This window comes from Pelodiscus sinensis, chromosome 1, assembly GCF_052426305.1.
Source record: "Pelodiscus sinensis isolate ZL-2025 chromosome 1, ASM5242630v1, whole genome shotgun sequence".
In the NCBI taxonomy this organism is placed as follows: domain Eukaryota; kingdom Metazoa; phylum Chordata; order Testudines; family Trionychidae; genus Pelodiscus; species Pelodiscus sinensis.
The window spans coordinates 28842372-28858811 of NC_143052.1; the positions used below are offsets into that span (position 1 = coordinate 28842372).

Below are 16440 nucleotides of genomic sequence, written 5' to 3' on the forward strand. Positions count from 1 at the left end.
CCCCATACTCAATGTGGAGAGGAATATGTACACCAACCCTTAACTGAGCTGAGATTTTTTCCAAACACTTCACTCAGAAACACTCTGGTTAAAATAAAACATAAAACAAGTTTATTAACTACAGAAAGAAATATTTAAGTGATAGCCAATAGAATCAACAAAATGCAAACTAAACCTAATATATTAGAAAATAGGATTTGAATTGGCTATATCTCACCCTGACAGATCAAACATGAGGATCACCATACTTCCATACACAGGCTAGATATCTCTTTAGCTAGGGACCAGCACTTACCCAGTTCAGTCTTTGTTCCTCAATTGTTTCCAGGTGTTCTCTTGTTTGGAGAGTGAGGCCAAAATATTATGTCACTCCTCACCTTTTATAGTTTTTCCCAGTTTGTAGAAAAATATAGGTACCAAAATGTAGTTCAGTGTCATGTGGTCTGGTCATGTGCCCTTCCATACCTTGCTGAGTCATAGAAACCATTACTCATAGGCCAGCTGCAGTGGCAACTACTGGGAGGGACACAGGAGGGGCATCAGTCACATGATTGCCCCATGTGGCTCCTTCCAGTACCACCCTTAGCCTGTGGGAGGGCTCCACCCCTGCTCCAATCCCCACTACAGCTCCACCCCTACCCTGCCCCCATTCCACTCCTTCCCCTAAGTGATGTGTCCCAGGTAACTAGTGGGGCACATGACAGCAGGGGTCAGGCCCACCCCACACACCAGTGGTGATGGTGGGAAGTGGAGAACCCTGCACTAGTCTGCTTTGCCAGTTCCCAGCCATGTTGTTCCACTTCCTGCCACCAGTGAGTGTAAGGGCCAATCCCACCTCTTCTCCTGAGCCCCCTCCCATCAAGTGACATGGCTGGGAGCTAAGGTACTGGAGTACCTTGGCCTGGGTCATTCCACTTCCTGCTACCAATGGTGAATGTGTGGGCAACCCTGACTGCAAGCACTAGGTCCCCCATTTGTCCCCCAAGCCATGTCACGGTGGGAGAGAGTTTGAGGAAGAAGCAGGACCACTCTTATACCAACAGTGGGAAGTGGAACGATGCAGCAGGAAGCCTGGTCACTCTACTTCCCAATGCCACCAGGGAGCATGAGAGGTATGAACCCATACTGCCAGTGCCAAGGTCCTACTAATCCTGTGGGCCCTACAGAAGCCCCAGCAGTTGGACAGCTGTCTTGCCTCTCCCCCCCCACAGCATTTACGGGGCACATGACACTTCATGCTCCCATTGCCCATGGCTGGCTGAAACATTCCCCAGTTCTCTAAAAGGGATCACCTTTTCCCTGGTTCATTGTCTTTGCTGATAGGCCATTAGCACAGTGTAACTTCTTTGTTGTTGTTCCTGAAAGGCTCATTGTGGGTGTATCCAACTTCACAACAACTTTCAGTAACACATACATAGCAAATACAACAACACACACAATCCAATGAGATACTAATGTTTAAAAGACTGATAGCTCTCAAGAAGGGATGTAAAATCCTATTTAATCAGTTAACTGGTTAAATGGTGGTGGGTGGGGAAAGGGGCTGCTCTAGCACCATGGAGCTGCTGGCTCCCAGCCTATGCAGGCTCACACAGGGAGGAAGCAGCAGGTAAGGGAAGAGCTGTTGGCTCTAGCCAGCAGCCTTCCTCCCCAACACCTCAGCTGCTGTTTCCTCCCCACATAAGTTGGAAGCCCTCTCCCCCCTGCTTCCTCTTCTCCCCTCTCAAGAGACTGCCAACTCCCAGCCCACATGGGATGGGAGTCTGCAGCCCCACAAGGGTGGAGCAGCCCTTAAGGGTGATGCTTACTGGGTAAGTGGTTAACAGGTTACCCATTCACATTTTTACTCTCAAGGTATACTTCTGTACAAAACATAAGGGTTAAATGAAACAAAAGACAGGACTATGCAGCACTTTAAAGACTAACAAGATGGTTTATTAGGTGATGAGCTTTATCAGGTGATGAGCTTTTGTGGGCCAGATCCACTTCCTCAGATCAAATTGTGATCTGAGGAAGTGGGTCTGGCCCACGAAAGCTCATCACCTAATAAACCATCTTGTTAGTCTTTAAAGTGCTGCATAGTCCTGTCTTTTGTTTCAGCAAGACTAGACTAACATGTCTACATCTCTATTACTATTCTACATGCAAAGGTTATATGCCAGTGATGAATATGAGGGTAGCAGGGTGTCACAGACAGATCCTATTTTCTATTGAAATAAATAGTAAAACTATCATTTTACCACTGGGAGCAGGATTCTTTATAGCATTACTATATATACCCTCTTGGAAGTTTCCGTAATCAAATTTTATACTCAACCACCTACTACTTCTCTCTAATTTCTAAGTTCTGTAGCTATTTTATGTAGTACTCATCATGATGAGTCCTGCTGTGTTCAGAGAGTCAAAAAGGGAGGATTATTAGCTGTGATTAGTTAACATAATTAGGGTTCTTTTAACATTGGGAGATTGTTTATTTAATCTGTGGTAGACCATAAGTGCTGGAACTAGGGATGCTGGTGTTGCTGCCACAATCCCTGACTTTAAGTGGTTTCCTTATATCAGGTTTACAGTTTGGTTCAATGGCTCTCAGCACCCCCACTATAAAAACTGTTGCAGCACCCATGATAAATGCACAATGCTTACCCTATATTGGGATTGTTTTAATAATCTTTACTCACTTACACAGTGTTATGAATGGGTGTTACTATTGTGTGTTACTAATTTAGACCATGAACCTAAAATGGTAAACACTTCTGTAGGGGGGCTATGAGTTCTAGAGATCTGCATCTACACAGAGCCTAATTTAAATTAATGGGGTTTGATGGATGCTCAGGGTATACCTACAGAAAGTAGCATATACAATCAGGGTATTAGCTGATATCAATAGTAATTTAAGCATTCTTGGTTGGATTCAGTTTTCCACTACTGCAGTCAATAGGGCTGTGTCTACACTGGCATGAATTTCCGGAAATGCTTAAAACGGAATACTATTCCGTTTTCAGTTTTTCTGGAAAAGGAGCATCTACATTGGCAGGCTGCTTTTCCAGAAAAGCCCTTTTTCCAGAAAAGCGTCTGTGGCCAATGTAGATGCGCTTTTCCGGAAAAGAGCCCCGATTGCCATTTTCGCGATCGGGGCTTTTTTCCGGAAAAGACTACTGGGCTGTCTACACTGGCCCTTTTCCGGAACAGTGTTCCAGAATAAGTACTTATGCCCGAGCGGGAGCAGAATAGTTTTTCCGGAATAGCGGCTGATTTTGTACAGTAGAGCATCTTTGCTTTTCCAGAAATTCAAGGGCCAGTGTAGACAGTACGCTGCTTATTCCGGAAAAGCGGCTGATTTTCCGGAATAAGTGGCCCCGTGTAGACACAGCCTAGATGTTTTGCCATTAACTTAGGGTTTCTAACTTTCTGATCACAGAAGAAAACTGAACACACTTGTGATGTCCAGCCCTGCCCCTTTTCTAAGGCCCCAGCTCCTGTTCACTCCATCTCCCCCTTTTGTTGGGGTGTGGGAGAAGGCTCTGGCAGTGCAGGTTCTGATGTAGGTTCAGGGATGAAGGTTTGGGGGTCCCAGAGGGGGCTCTGGTCTGGGACAGGGAGTTGGAGTGAAGAAGGATGTGTGGGCTTCAGCTGGGGTTACAGGCTATGGGGTGGGGGATGAGGAGTTGGGGTGCAGAAGGGAGGTCTGGGCTGGACTGAGGGGTTTTGAGCATAAGGTGGAACTCAGGGCTGAGGCAAGAGGGTTGAGGTGCAGGAAAGGGTGAGGAGAGCAGGCTCTGGGCGGTGCCTACCTCAAGTGGCTCCCAGAAGTAGACAGCATGTCCCTGAAGCCCCTAAGCACAGGGGCAGCCAGGTGGCTCTTTGTGTTGCCTCTGTCTGCAGGCGCAGCTCCCTTTGGCTGTGTGGTTCCTTGCCAATGGGAGCTGCAGAGACAGCACTCAGGGCTAGGGTAGCATGCAAAGCCTCCCTGGTCACCCTGGCTGTGTCTACACTGGCACGATCTCGTGCAAAAGCGGCTGCTCTTGTGCAAAAACTTGCTGCCTGTCTACACTGGCCGCATTTTCTTGCACAAGTAAACTGACGTTCTAATGTATAAAATCAGGGCTTACTGCGTGAGAACTCTGACGCTCTCGCTCAGGAAGAAGCCCTTTTGCACAAGAGCTCTTCCAGAAGAGGCCACTGTAGACAGGCAACAAGAATTTCTTGCACAAGAAAGACCTATGGTTAAAATGACCATCAGAGCTTTCTTGCGCAAGAGAGCGTCTACACTGGCATGGATGCTCTTGCGCAAAAGCACATCTCTTGCGCAAAAGCACATGCCGGTGTAGACGCTCTCTTCTGGAAGAGATTTTGCGTGACAACGCGCCAGTGTAGATGTATCCCCTGAGTTTAGGAGACGCTTTCCAGAAACTGTATGGAGCCAGGACAGGCAAGGAGCCTGTCTTAGTCCCACAGCTGGATTTTTAGTTGCCCAGTCAGTGAAACTGACCAGAGCCACCAGGGGCTCTTTTCAGCCAGGCATTTTGGTCAAAAAACTAGATACCTTCCATGAACACGGTGCTGCTATACTACATGAATAACAATAAATAAAAATTGTTTTAAGCTAGATCATCTAAAAACCAGCACGTGCCAGGGACAGATACCATGTTGCTAGCCTCACTGTAGGAAGCTCACCAGTGTTGCCAGGCAGTGAGTAAAAACCTCTGATACTCTTTACGTCAGTGGTCTCCAACCTTTTTAAGCACGAGATCACTTTTTTAATTTAAGTGCAATCCAAAATCTACCTCACACCCAAATACCCTTGCCCCGCCTCCTTTGTACCCCTTCTCCAAGGCCCCGCCCCTGCTTACTCCATCCTCCCTCATCCTCCCTCACTTTCATCAGGCTGGGGCAGAGGGTTGGGGTGCAGGCTCTGGTCTTGGATTAAAGGATTTGAAGTGTGAGAGGGGCTCTGATCTTAGCTTGGGGCAGGCAGTTGGGGTGCTGGAGGGGGTTCTAGGTCCAGGCTCTGGGAGGGTGTTTGGATGGAGGGGTACTCGGGGCTAGGGCAGGGACTTGGGGTGTAAGAAGGGTTCATGACTGGGGTGGGGTTTCGGGATGTTGGCTCCAGCAGGGCACTGTTTACCTCAGGTATCTCCTGGGTGGTGATGGAGTGGAGCTAAGGCAAGCTCACCCCAGCCCTGGCCCTGCACCACACCCAAAAGCAGCCAGCAAACTCCATCCTAAGTCCTGTTGTGCCCCCTCTCTGCTCAGTGGAGATAGGATACAGGGAGGGGAGAGGAGGCACCTTGACATCAGTGCCCCTCTTCTCCCTCCCCTGCCCTGCACAGAAAGCAGGAGGCTCCTGAGGAGAAAGCTCCAAGGCAAAGGGCAGGAATTGCACAGCAGCAGGAGGGAAGGGCAGCTGAAGTGCTAGCACTTGATAGCCTCTTGGCCAAACCAGTCAAGATCACCTGTCAGAGGCACCAGTAGATCCTGATCTACAGGTTGGTGACCACTGCTTTACACTGTTGCTCTGCTATTTGGAGAGAACTAGGTGGGAGGCAAAAATTCTTAGTTCTAATTTTGGCTGTGTCTGTGGCTCATTGTTAAGGCACTTTTCTCTGTTTCTTCTTATGTAAAATGAGAATACCAATATTTATAAGACTTAATTATACACATACAACTACATTAAAAAGGACACTATTAAGGCTGGAAAATCATACAGCTCAACAGTTAGGAAATACCAGAATTAAAGTTATCTGTACAACCTTAATTAAGCACTCTTGTGCATATGTACTCAGATAGTCATTAGCTACATGATCCCATGGGTGTATGCTCCACAGGACTCCTGCCAAAGGCTGGCTGCTCCTGACACAAACATAACCCAATGCCCTCGCCACCAAATTTCAAGTCCCTGCTCCAAAGTATTCAGGCATGAAAGCATTTGAAATAAAAAGTCTCAATAATGTAACCAGAGCAAAATGATTTATATTACCTAGTCTCTGTTTCTGGAAATGGCTGAATGGTTTTGGATGACAATTAAAAAGAGACAGTCACCCAGCATGAGAGAGTTCAGTCCAACCAGTTAAAGATTGGCACAAGTTATCAGCATCTGTAAACAGGGGTCACGGTCATCTGAAGTGGGCTGTGCCCTGGAAAGCTCATGATACCATCTACATGTGTTGTTAGTCTATAAAGTGCTACCAGACAATTTGTTGTTTTTTAAGTTTACCCTTATAGACTAACTCGGCTACCCCCTGAAGCCACCGAAAGGGGAAAGGTCAGATAACCATAATAGGCAGTGTCCCTAGTTGCGCCTATAATGTCTACAGTGCTGTGAACGTGCTTGGTATTATCGTTCTGCCCCATTCCATACCCTGGCGTTCCTATGGGTGGGGTTCAGGAGGAGCCAGTGTTGGAAGAGGTAAAGGTGGGCAGGGATCCACTTGGACGTGCAGTCGCAAGCAGCCGCGGCCTTTTTTGCCAGACCCAGCTATTGCTGTGAGGGTCCAGAGACAACGGGGCGTCTGGGAGAAACAAGCCAAAAACAGCAGCAGGGCAGCGCTGCGGGGGCTTTCGGAAGATACAGAAGAAGGCCAATGACGGCGGGGAGCTGGGATGAACGTTGGCTGGGGGGGATGCGAACCTCGTTGCGTTTCTGGCCCCTCCCGAAACTCGCCGATGGGGGGGAAGAGGGCGCCTCCCCGGGCACGCCTCCTGCACTGCCTCAAGCCTGGGGAGGGGGAGGTTGCTCTCGGTCCCGCCCCAGCCTCCTATTGGGCTGGGAGGCTGTAAGCGAGCCTGGGCGCCTCCAGCGTCAGTCAGCGGGCGCGGGGATCAGGGCGTCGCTAGGCGGGCGGCTTCCCGCGCCGCCCCGAGGTGGGAGGGAGGATTTTGCTCTGTGTGAGTCAGCGAGAGGCGGACACCGCCTGGCTCCGGACCCGCGCCCTGCCTCGGCCGCGTCCCAGCAGGCGGGGCAGGCCCCGCTTCCCGTGGCTGAGCCGTGCTGCGCCCTGCAGTGTGCCCAGGCCGGTTGGCGGCGGGCTCCGGGCAGGGGCGGGGACTGAGGGTATCCGTGGGCAGGGGCGTTATCCGGGGTACGGAGCGAGTCTGTCCGCTCGGGAGGGAGACGCCAGCAGGGCCCGGCCAAGGCGTTATTCGGCGCGGCGCGCTGGGAGGCCGCGGGAGGACCTCGCCCTGCTTCAGAGAGGAGGGGAGGCTGTTGGTGCAGCCTGGAGGCCGATCTCTGGGGAGGGGTCGGTAGGCTCCCAACCAAGTTACTTAAAATCCCCAGGCGCCCAACTTGAGACCTCCCGAGGGAGAGGAAGCATTTTGGCCTTAAATATCCGGTGTAACTTAAAATGGAAAAGCTTGGCTCAGCACGAGCTCTGCTCGTTGCGGGATTTATCCTGCCTGTCTCAAAGCCTGCTCTGTCCTCCCCTGCAGGCCGTCCAGGGAGAAGATGACTTTTCAGTGGACAGCAGTTGCAACCTTTCTATATACTGAAATAGGAGTGATTTTACTGCTGTGTATTCCGTTTATTTCTCCGCTAAGGTAGGGGTCACAGTATGCTAAATGGCCATGTCTTAAGACATCTTTTTGTTTACATATTGCTGTGCTAAGGCACCTAACACTAGGGTTTACAAGCTTCAGAGGGGTAGCGGAGTTAGTCTATGTATATTTTCATTGCCACATTTGCAGCTGGATTACAACTCAATTCAATAGGAGTTACTTGGTGCTTAGCATTCTTGAACACCAGGCCACTTACTTAGGTACCTAAACCCACATCAGGGAGCTTAACTTAAGGCACCTAGTTTTGAAAATTGTGTCCAGAATCTCCTTTTCTGCACTTGTTGGTACAAATTATTTATTTCTAGTCATAATTCCAGTGTGATCGCTGCTCTTACTCTTTGTTCCAATAAGGGGGAAGTCAATCCATTTAATTGTAATTCTGAATGTCAGTTTAGAGAAGAATGTATGACTTTTTCATACTAAGTTATTAGTGAATAAATAGGCAGCAATCTCTTTTCAGAGGAATCTGAATGGTCAGTGATAGATCAGTAGCCATTTTCCTTGATGCTACCTTGCACCAGGCATTCAGAAAACAAGAAAATATAAAACACACCTGCTTTTCGGTTTTGACTAGGTGCAGTTTATAAAGATTCTTCCAAATATGTAGAATTTTCCTGCTTGATGTATGGAATTTAACAGCAGTAAGAAAAGCACCTATAAGTTTATATGAGAACCATAACAATTAGTATTAGGCCGAGAAACATGCAAATATAGAAGTGTATTAAAACTATTTTCTCCAACTTTTAGTAAGGGGAAGTAAACCAGCTACCATCACTTTATGCATGATACTGTCTTTTGTATCTAATTTTTAAGACCACTGTCTTTCATGCCATTACTTACCTTTGATCATGTAAATTTATTTTCCCCCTGTGCAGGAGTGCCCCCACATGCACCAGCTCCCGTTCTCCTCCCCTCCCCCCATCCCTGCTGCCTCTGATACAAAGGTAGTGGGGAGGAGTGTGTGTAACCGCATTGGCTAGCTGAGGAGCCCAAGGTTACACTTAACTGTGTACACAGGTACACGTTAACATCCCTAGAATACATCCATTAGTAATTGATATTTTAGAGTGGAATGGGGCAGCCCATCCCCCCCACAAGCTTTGAAAATCTAGCAAAGAGAACTTGCACAATATATGATCACCAAGGTGGAATGCTTAAATGGTTCTCAAAACTATATTAGATGTTACAAGTGGAAATGTGATGGGTTGGCATAAAATATACTTAAATCAATTTTTTATTCTAATATTAAACTTAGAGTTGTCAAAATAACATTAATTCTAGTGGCAACATTCATGGTGTTAGAAATGTGACATTTATTTTTGGATTTGTATCTAGTCTAAGCTTTTGTATTACTCATTGCTGTTACATCAGAATGCCTCCCTTATGATCTTAGAGAGAGAGATACTGTAGATTCTGTGATCTCTTTTCCACTTGCTGCCCTGCGTTTGTAGCCACTAGCCAGTCACACAGAGAGGTTTCTTGCCCAGTCCCTGAGCATTCTAACTTCTTTATCTTCTGTGCAAAAGGAAGAGATTAATGCTAAATTTGTATTTCTTCACGACTCCAAGAGTTGATTAAAGGTGTGTTCCAAAGTCAACTGAAGTCAATGGAAAGGCTCTCATTTTGTCAGCTTTGAGGCAGACCTGTAACAGAATCTGAGATTCAGGCCTCACAGATTCCATTGCTTTGTCTTTGCAAGTACAGGCAGTCCCCGGGTTACGTACAAGATAGGGACTGTAGGTTTGTTCTTAAGTTGAATTTGCATGTAAGTCGGAACTGGTACATATTGTAGGGGAAACTCTAGCCAAACATTTCTCCAGAGCTCAGTTTTATTCTCCCACATCTCACTTCCCTCTGATAGAGGGAGCAGCTTGAGGTGGCAGGGGGTTTCCTGGGAGTGGGGCTAGGAAAGCACTGGCTGCCGGCTTAACCGCAAGAACTATCGAATGATCGTGTAACCATTAAAATTTGATAGAGTTGCATGACTATTCAATTACATGCTATCTAACATCCCTAATAGCAACAACTGAGATGATCATGTGCAGCAAATACAAGCTGTTTTTCAGTTCCTGGCAGATAATGGAGGGGTCATGGCCAATTTGGCCAAATGCTAGATGGCCAATTAAGAAGATATTGATCTGGGCTAGAATGAGAGACAAAGCCAACTTGAGCTAGGGGTGTGAATGGTTAGTGGGTAAGCCTCATCCTTAATGGATTCCAGTTAACCAGTAGGTGCTGGAGCAGCTCCTTACCCATTGGACCAGCCCCTGTCTGTAGTGGGACCAGTCCAGCCCCCTACCACAGGCAGGGGCTAATCCAACCAGCTGCCCATGGCAGCCTTTTTCTGTGGTGGGAGGACACTCCAGCCCACCCGTGCCCCCCGCCACTCCTGCTTTAATCAATTAATGGATTAAACATAATGTTTAACCAGTTAACCAATTTAACAGGATTTTATATCCCCCATCTTGAGCTGCTATTATCATAGAGTCCCATTCTCTAAGAGATTTCTTGAATGAGCTGCATGATTTGTTCCTGGCTTTTACCACCATCGGAGCCCCTCTGGACCTAATAAAAGGTTGTAATCCAAAAGAAAGTCCACCAGAATGATGACCGTTAGAAGTCTTTTAATTCCCTGAAAATACAGTTGAGTCAGGAGCCAGTTCTTTTCACTCCATATTTTTCAAAGGAGTTCATTTTACAGTTGATTCCTTGTGTGTAGGCCTGTCACAGAAAAGAGTAGCTAACATGTTTCTATTGCCTGGAGCCTCTGTAGGGATGAAGGGTCCATTTTACTTATTTATTTATTAAGCTTAGGGCACTCAGGGGTTAAGAACCCAGCCCCCTTTACAGTAACTTTTTGCCTTTTGAAGAACAGTTGGGTGAGCCCAGACTGTCTTGTGATTTGCAAGATTATTTTGTTTACCTCTTTTGTTTCGGACTGCTGTTATACCCAGAAGCAAAGGAAAGGAGAGCTTTTCATTAAGACTTACAACAGTGTCTACAGCCAGTAAAGAATGTCTGAAATGAGGCCCATTCTCACCTCAAAGGGTTGTCCTAACAACTTACGACACATGCATTAAAATGGTTGCTCTGTTTATACCAGTCCTGGACCTTCTTCCATTCTCCTCCCTGTCAGCCGACGGTCAGGGCAGTGAGTGGTGTGTGTGTGTGTGTACCATACACCCAAGACTTTAACTGCTGAGACTGGGGTCCCTTGCAGTGGGCAACCTGGAAGAGGTTGAAGGGCGCCCCAATGAGTGTACAGAGAGAGCTTATTACACTTCAGATTTCAGCTGCTAGAATTCACAATTCCTTTGCAGCGGGCAGCTCGGGGAGGCTGAGAAGCGCCCCAATGAATTTTGCCACCTGGGTGTGACACAAATCCAAACACCCAAGCTCTCCCTATATCTGTCCCTTTATTACCGGCTGAAGTTCTTTTAAATTGTGCTTGGTTCTATTACAGCAACTGAAGGAGTCAGGTTAAAGCTTAAACAGTTACAGGTTTATTTGAGGAAGCTTATAAATCATGTGGTTGCAATGGCTATTGTTCTATTTCTTAACTGCTGGCAAATTATATATATATCTTTAAAAAAAATGGTTACAAGGAAAATAAAGATAGAAAATAGAAAATAATGGTACCAAATGACAGCTTAATCTTTAAAGAGCTCTATTCTATGCATGCACTAAAACAAAAGGACACATACAGGTACAATTTTTACCCCTTTCTGCGTCACTCAGTCCCAGAGTGTCAGGCCAGGATCGGTCCCTCAATTCCTTGGAAAGATGAAAATACGAGGTGGGCGTCCCCGTGGACCTCGGGAGGTCAAACACCTAACCCGACCAGCAGGTAGAGGGCAGATTGACACTCAAAGTGAGTGTGTGCTGGCCCATCTTATAGACCCATTGGGTCACATATTTTCTCTTTCTTATCTGTAATGCCAAATGATGCTGGTCTGTCTTTTGTGAGACTAGTTCTTACAATGGAGTTGTGAACTTAATTAACACTTGTAAGAGAGAATTGAGATGATTAAATTGGAAGTACTGGACATTCTTTTCTCAGTGGGAAATTCCTCTCCCAGGAACTGTGTGTGTTCGAATCAACATAGGTGCCAGCCGGCCACTTCTTGCAGCCTCGAGCTTAGCTTATTTTCTTAATCGTTACTCAGAGTCAGAGAAACTCGCATATCCTGGTCTCACATCAAAGCAGATCAAAGCTTGATGGCTATGCTGATCTTCTTATTGTTCCTTCTCTGCTCTGTATACAGACATCTCAGAGGGCAAGCAAGATTGTTTGAGATGGGGGGGCTGTCTGGCTACACTCCCTCGAGAGTCTAATTGGCCTGAGACATAGCAGCCCATAGAGAGTTTCAGCCCAGGGAAATTTAAGAAAGCCATTCATAACAAAAAAAAAAGAAAAAAAGTATTTTGGAAGCTAAACTAAATGATAGTGATAACTTGTAGAAAGAAAGCTGCTTTATGGGTGTTATTACACATTGAATAAAAATATCTGGCTTTATGATGTAAGTAGATATTCGCCGTGAAAACATTAAACTCCAATTTTATTTATCCCATAAATAGGATTTCAGTTGTCTTTGCAGTTGATGAGTAATTCATTAACCTACAATATTACAAAGTTGCAGTATTCATTCATATGTTAAACATGATACAGTAGAGTCCCTATCAACCAACATAAACGGGACCGACACATGGTCGGATTACCGAATATGTCAGATGATAGGGACTGCTGCCGGGGACAAAGTGGCCCCGGCAGGAGCCCCATCAGCTGCTCCTAGAGAACACGGGGACAGCTGCTGCTGCCGGGGCCGCTTCTTCCCCAGCAGCAGCAGCTGTCCCCGTGCTCTTTAGGAGCAGCCGCCGGGGAAGACGCAGCCCCAGCAGGAGCTGCATCAGTGGCTCCGGGGCACGGGGTGGGAGAACGGCCCCACTCGCTGCCCCGTTGTTCCGGGCAGGAGCGGCAGCAGCTGTTCTAAGAGAGCAACGGGGCAGCAAGCGAGGCTGTTGTCCCCGCTCGCACTGTATATGACCCTGACTTTGTCCCTGGGAGCTGCAGGGTCGGATAAAGCGGAGTGTCGGATTACCGGGTGTTGGATAATCCGGACTCCACTGTACTTGATCTACTCTGGCTCATTTGTGCTAGCTCTAAGATTGATTTGCAGCATCCAAGTCTCTTGAAACATTATTTTGAAAGAACAAAATCCATGTTTAATTATCTTGTTCACAAAGCTATCACAATAAACTTACTGGGTCAAAGACTACATGCCAGTGCTTTAGGGCAGTGGCTTTCAAGTTGTACTCTGCAAAACATTTCTGGGTGGTTTTGTGAGTGGAGTCTGAGTCAATCAAACTAATTATGATTCAACAGTGTGACACTGTTGCAAAAAAAGCATGATTCTGGGATGCATTAACAGGAGTGTTGTGAGCAAGACATGAGAAGTAATTCTTCTGCTCTACTCTGCACTGATTAGGCTTCAATTGGAGTATTGTGTCCAGTTCTGGGCACCACATTTCATGAAAGATGTGGAGAAATTGGAGAAGGTCCAATGATTAAAGGTCTAGAGAACATGACCTATGAGAGAAGACTGAAAGAATTGGGTTTGTTTAGTCCTGAAGAAAGAAGAATGAGAGGGGACATGATAGCAGTTGTCAAGTATCTAAAAGGGTGTTTCACGGAGGAAGGAGAAAAATTGTTCTCCTTGGCCTCTGATGATAGGACAAGAAACAATGGCAGCAAGGGAGGTTTAAGTTGGATATTAGGAAAAATTTCCTAACTGTCAAGTTGGTTAAACACTGAAATAAATTGCCTAGGGAAGTTGTGGAATCTCCATCTCTGGAGATATTTAAGAGCAGGTTAGACAGACATCTGTCAGGAATGGTTTAGACCAGTGTTTCCCAAATGGTATTCTGCAGAACGTCAGGGTTCCGTGACGTGAAAATAAGGGTTCCGTGAGAGAATTCCATTACAATAACAGTTTATGATTTTTTAAAAAATGACTATTTAAGCATTTATGAATTTTATTGAAAACAATTTTCAGTTGTTTGGCATTACACAGGGACACTTATTGTGGCAGCTTAGCCAGAGAGTGGGGACGATGATGTCACTACTGGGTGCGCAGTAAGTCAGTGGTGCAATAGCCTGTTATATACCACCGTAAATCCCCGTATTCACTCTCAGGGAGTGTGGATCACATAGGTGACTGAATACAAATATACTAGCGCCGCATTGGACAAAGTCAAAGCTTCAGCTGTCAAACCAGTTGCTTGTATGGGAGTACGCAGGCAGTGCTCTCACTAATACTTTACTTCAGTATAGTCGCGTGATTTCTTGTATTTAAAAATTTAACCATGACAAATATAAATTGACTCTGATAGATTAATCTACATATCTACAATACATAATAATACTTATGTCATGATCTTGTTTAGCATTTGTTTATTATTATCCTTACTTATTTGTGGTCTTCTTTTTCAGCTCCATATATAAGACTGTTATCAGGGGTTCCGCAAAATTCTTTCAAGTTTAAAAGGGTTCCGTGGCCAAATAAAATTGGGAAACGCTGGTTAGACGATGCTTAGACCTGCCGTGAGGGCAGGAAACTGGACTTGATGACCTCTTAAGGTCCTTTCCAGTTCTAGTATTCTGTGATTCTATCATAGCAGTAAAGCACTTATAGTTGAAGCAAAAAGTGGTCTTATTCTTGAAAGTTTCAAAACAATGAGAAGTCCTGTAAAACTAACAGAGATATTCTGTTATGAGCTTTCATGGGTATGAAGTGGGTTTTACTTGCGAAAGTTCATGCTATAATATATTTGTTAGTCTCCAAGAGTATGTCTGCACAGTAGAGCGTACTTCAAAATAAGCTATGAAATTTGGTGCTTTCTACACAACACTTATTTTGAAGTAAATCGCTATCCACTGACCTTATTAATCCTTGTATAAAGAGGTTTCCAGGAAGTCAGAGAAAGAAGCCCTTTATTTTTAATTTATTTCAAAATAATGGATTTCTTGTGTAGACAGTGCATAACATTTTGGAATAACGGACAGTATTCCAAAATAACTCTGCTGTGTAGACATATCCCAAGGTGCCACAGGACTGCTTGTTGGTTTTTAAAATTACAGATGATCATGGCTACCCCTCTGAAACTTGAAAATTATAGTTACTTGTCTTTGCAAGCAGCACACTTGTGTACCTGGTCTTATTTGGGGAAATGGACAGATATTTTGATCTGGTGGATATATTAAAAATACCAAATGCAAATATCTGGATGAATGGAACTGAACTACCAAGTGACCCATAATATAGGAATTTCCATGTTGGATCAGATCAGTAGTAGGGATGTGAATGGTTTACTGGTTATGGTTAATCGGTGAGGGCTGGAGCAGCCCTCTGCCTCCACCTTCTCCCCTGTTTATTCCATTAACTGGTTAAACATAAAGTTTAACTGCTTACCTAATTAAACAGATTTTTATATCCCTAATCAGTTGTCCATCTTGTCCAATTCCTGTCTCCACCAGTGGTCAGCACCAGCTGCTTTTGAGTTGTTGGGTGTGGGGAGAGGGAGGCTTTGGCAGAGAGGAAGGAATGAGGGGGAGATATTGTCTACATTTATTCTGTCATAACCTGGGAAAAAGATCACAGCTTTGTGACTATAAGCAGTGAAAGGAAGTTAGAGAGTTCCTACTCCAGGTGAGAAGAAACAGGGAGAGACACAGTGGATGGAGAGCATCACCTTAAAGTGATCTTATTTTTATCATGTACTTATCTGATATTTATGTACATCAATATTATAGTTGACATAGGGCAGTATTGGCAAGGCACCTGTTTCTGAGAAGGCCTCTATTTTAAGTGGCCCAATAATTCTCAATTTTTATATACTGCTTTTGGGAGTCAACCGATAGTCTCTCTTGTTAGTACCAAATATCTGTCTTGAGCTAATTTTAAAAAATTGATTTAGCTTCTGAGCATCCTCTGCATGTAATGGAAATTTATTATTTTGGTAATGTTGCATAACATTTTTAAAATCCTCTTGATGAAGAGACTCCTCATTGAAGAGACTCCCCATTACTTTCATTAGGATTTGGATCAAGTCCTTAGTAGACTGTAAACCAACAGAACACATACAACCAAACACATCTTTAAAATATTTGTGGATTATGATTTTTTTCTGATGAAAGCTTTCTGGATCACATATAGAACAATTCTCAGATGTTAAATCACTAATAGATTTGGGCCAGATTCTCTGGTTACATAAATTGGCACAACTACCTTGAAATCAGCAGAGCTACACCAATTTACACCAGCAGAAAATAGGGCCTTTTGTATTTCAGTTTCTCTCTAACAAATCTGCAGTTCATTTAAGCATGCTAGACTTCTGTTATACTCTCTATTTTACAAATTTGAAGCTTTTTGCAGAGCAGTCCATTAATGCTGAATAACTAAATAAAACAAAGCAATGACATTCACCATCCAAGACCAATTTTTGTTGTTTTATTTGGGAAGTGTGTGTGTGGGGGGGAGGGGGAATTGGTTGTTCTCATTTTCCTGAGAATGGTTTCCACATTGTATATATCTTTATTATTGCAGAGATACTAACTCCCTCCTTTATAATTTAAATCCAAGAATAGGATACATTTCTTCATTTTTAAGGAAGAATGTGGAGCCTGGTGGGGAAGGGGAAGGAATTGCCCAGTGAAGTGGGGAGCTTTTTTTTATTGTTAAAAGATATGCCGTCTGGAAAGGAATTACTTGGTATAGTGAGTCACAGCCACTATATTTTTTTAGTTTAATTGATTTTAATATGAAAGATCTTATGATTTACAAACCGTCTTTTCAGGTGAATTAGGAGAGCACTGTTTAAGAGTACAGT

At 44.9% G+C, this 16440-nt stretch overlaps 1 protein-coding gene across 2 annotated transcripts in view; it reads left to right on the forward strand.

Annotated features, from left to right (window-relative positions):
• The window catches only part of DUS4L (dihydrouridine synthase 4 like), a 71285-nt gene that overhangs the window by 13960 nt on the left and 40885 nt on the right, over positions 1-16440 (forward strand). Inside the window, exons 1-2 of one of the 2 annotated variants that reach the window (XM_089778595.1) lie at positions 6935-7079; positions 7429-7536. In XM_089778595.1, the coding sequence (XP_089634721.1) occupies positions 7445-7536 (92 nt within the window). In that variant the 5' untranslated portion in view covers positions 6935-7079; positions 7429-7444. Of the gene's footprint in view, positions 1-6934; positions 7080-7428; positions 7537-16440 lie in introns of those variants that run through there. The other variant, XM_089778593.1, reaches the window with a different exon arrangement.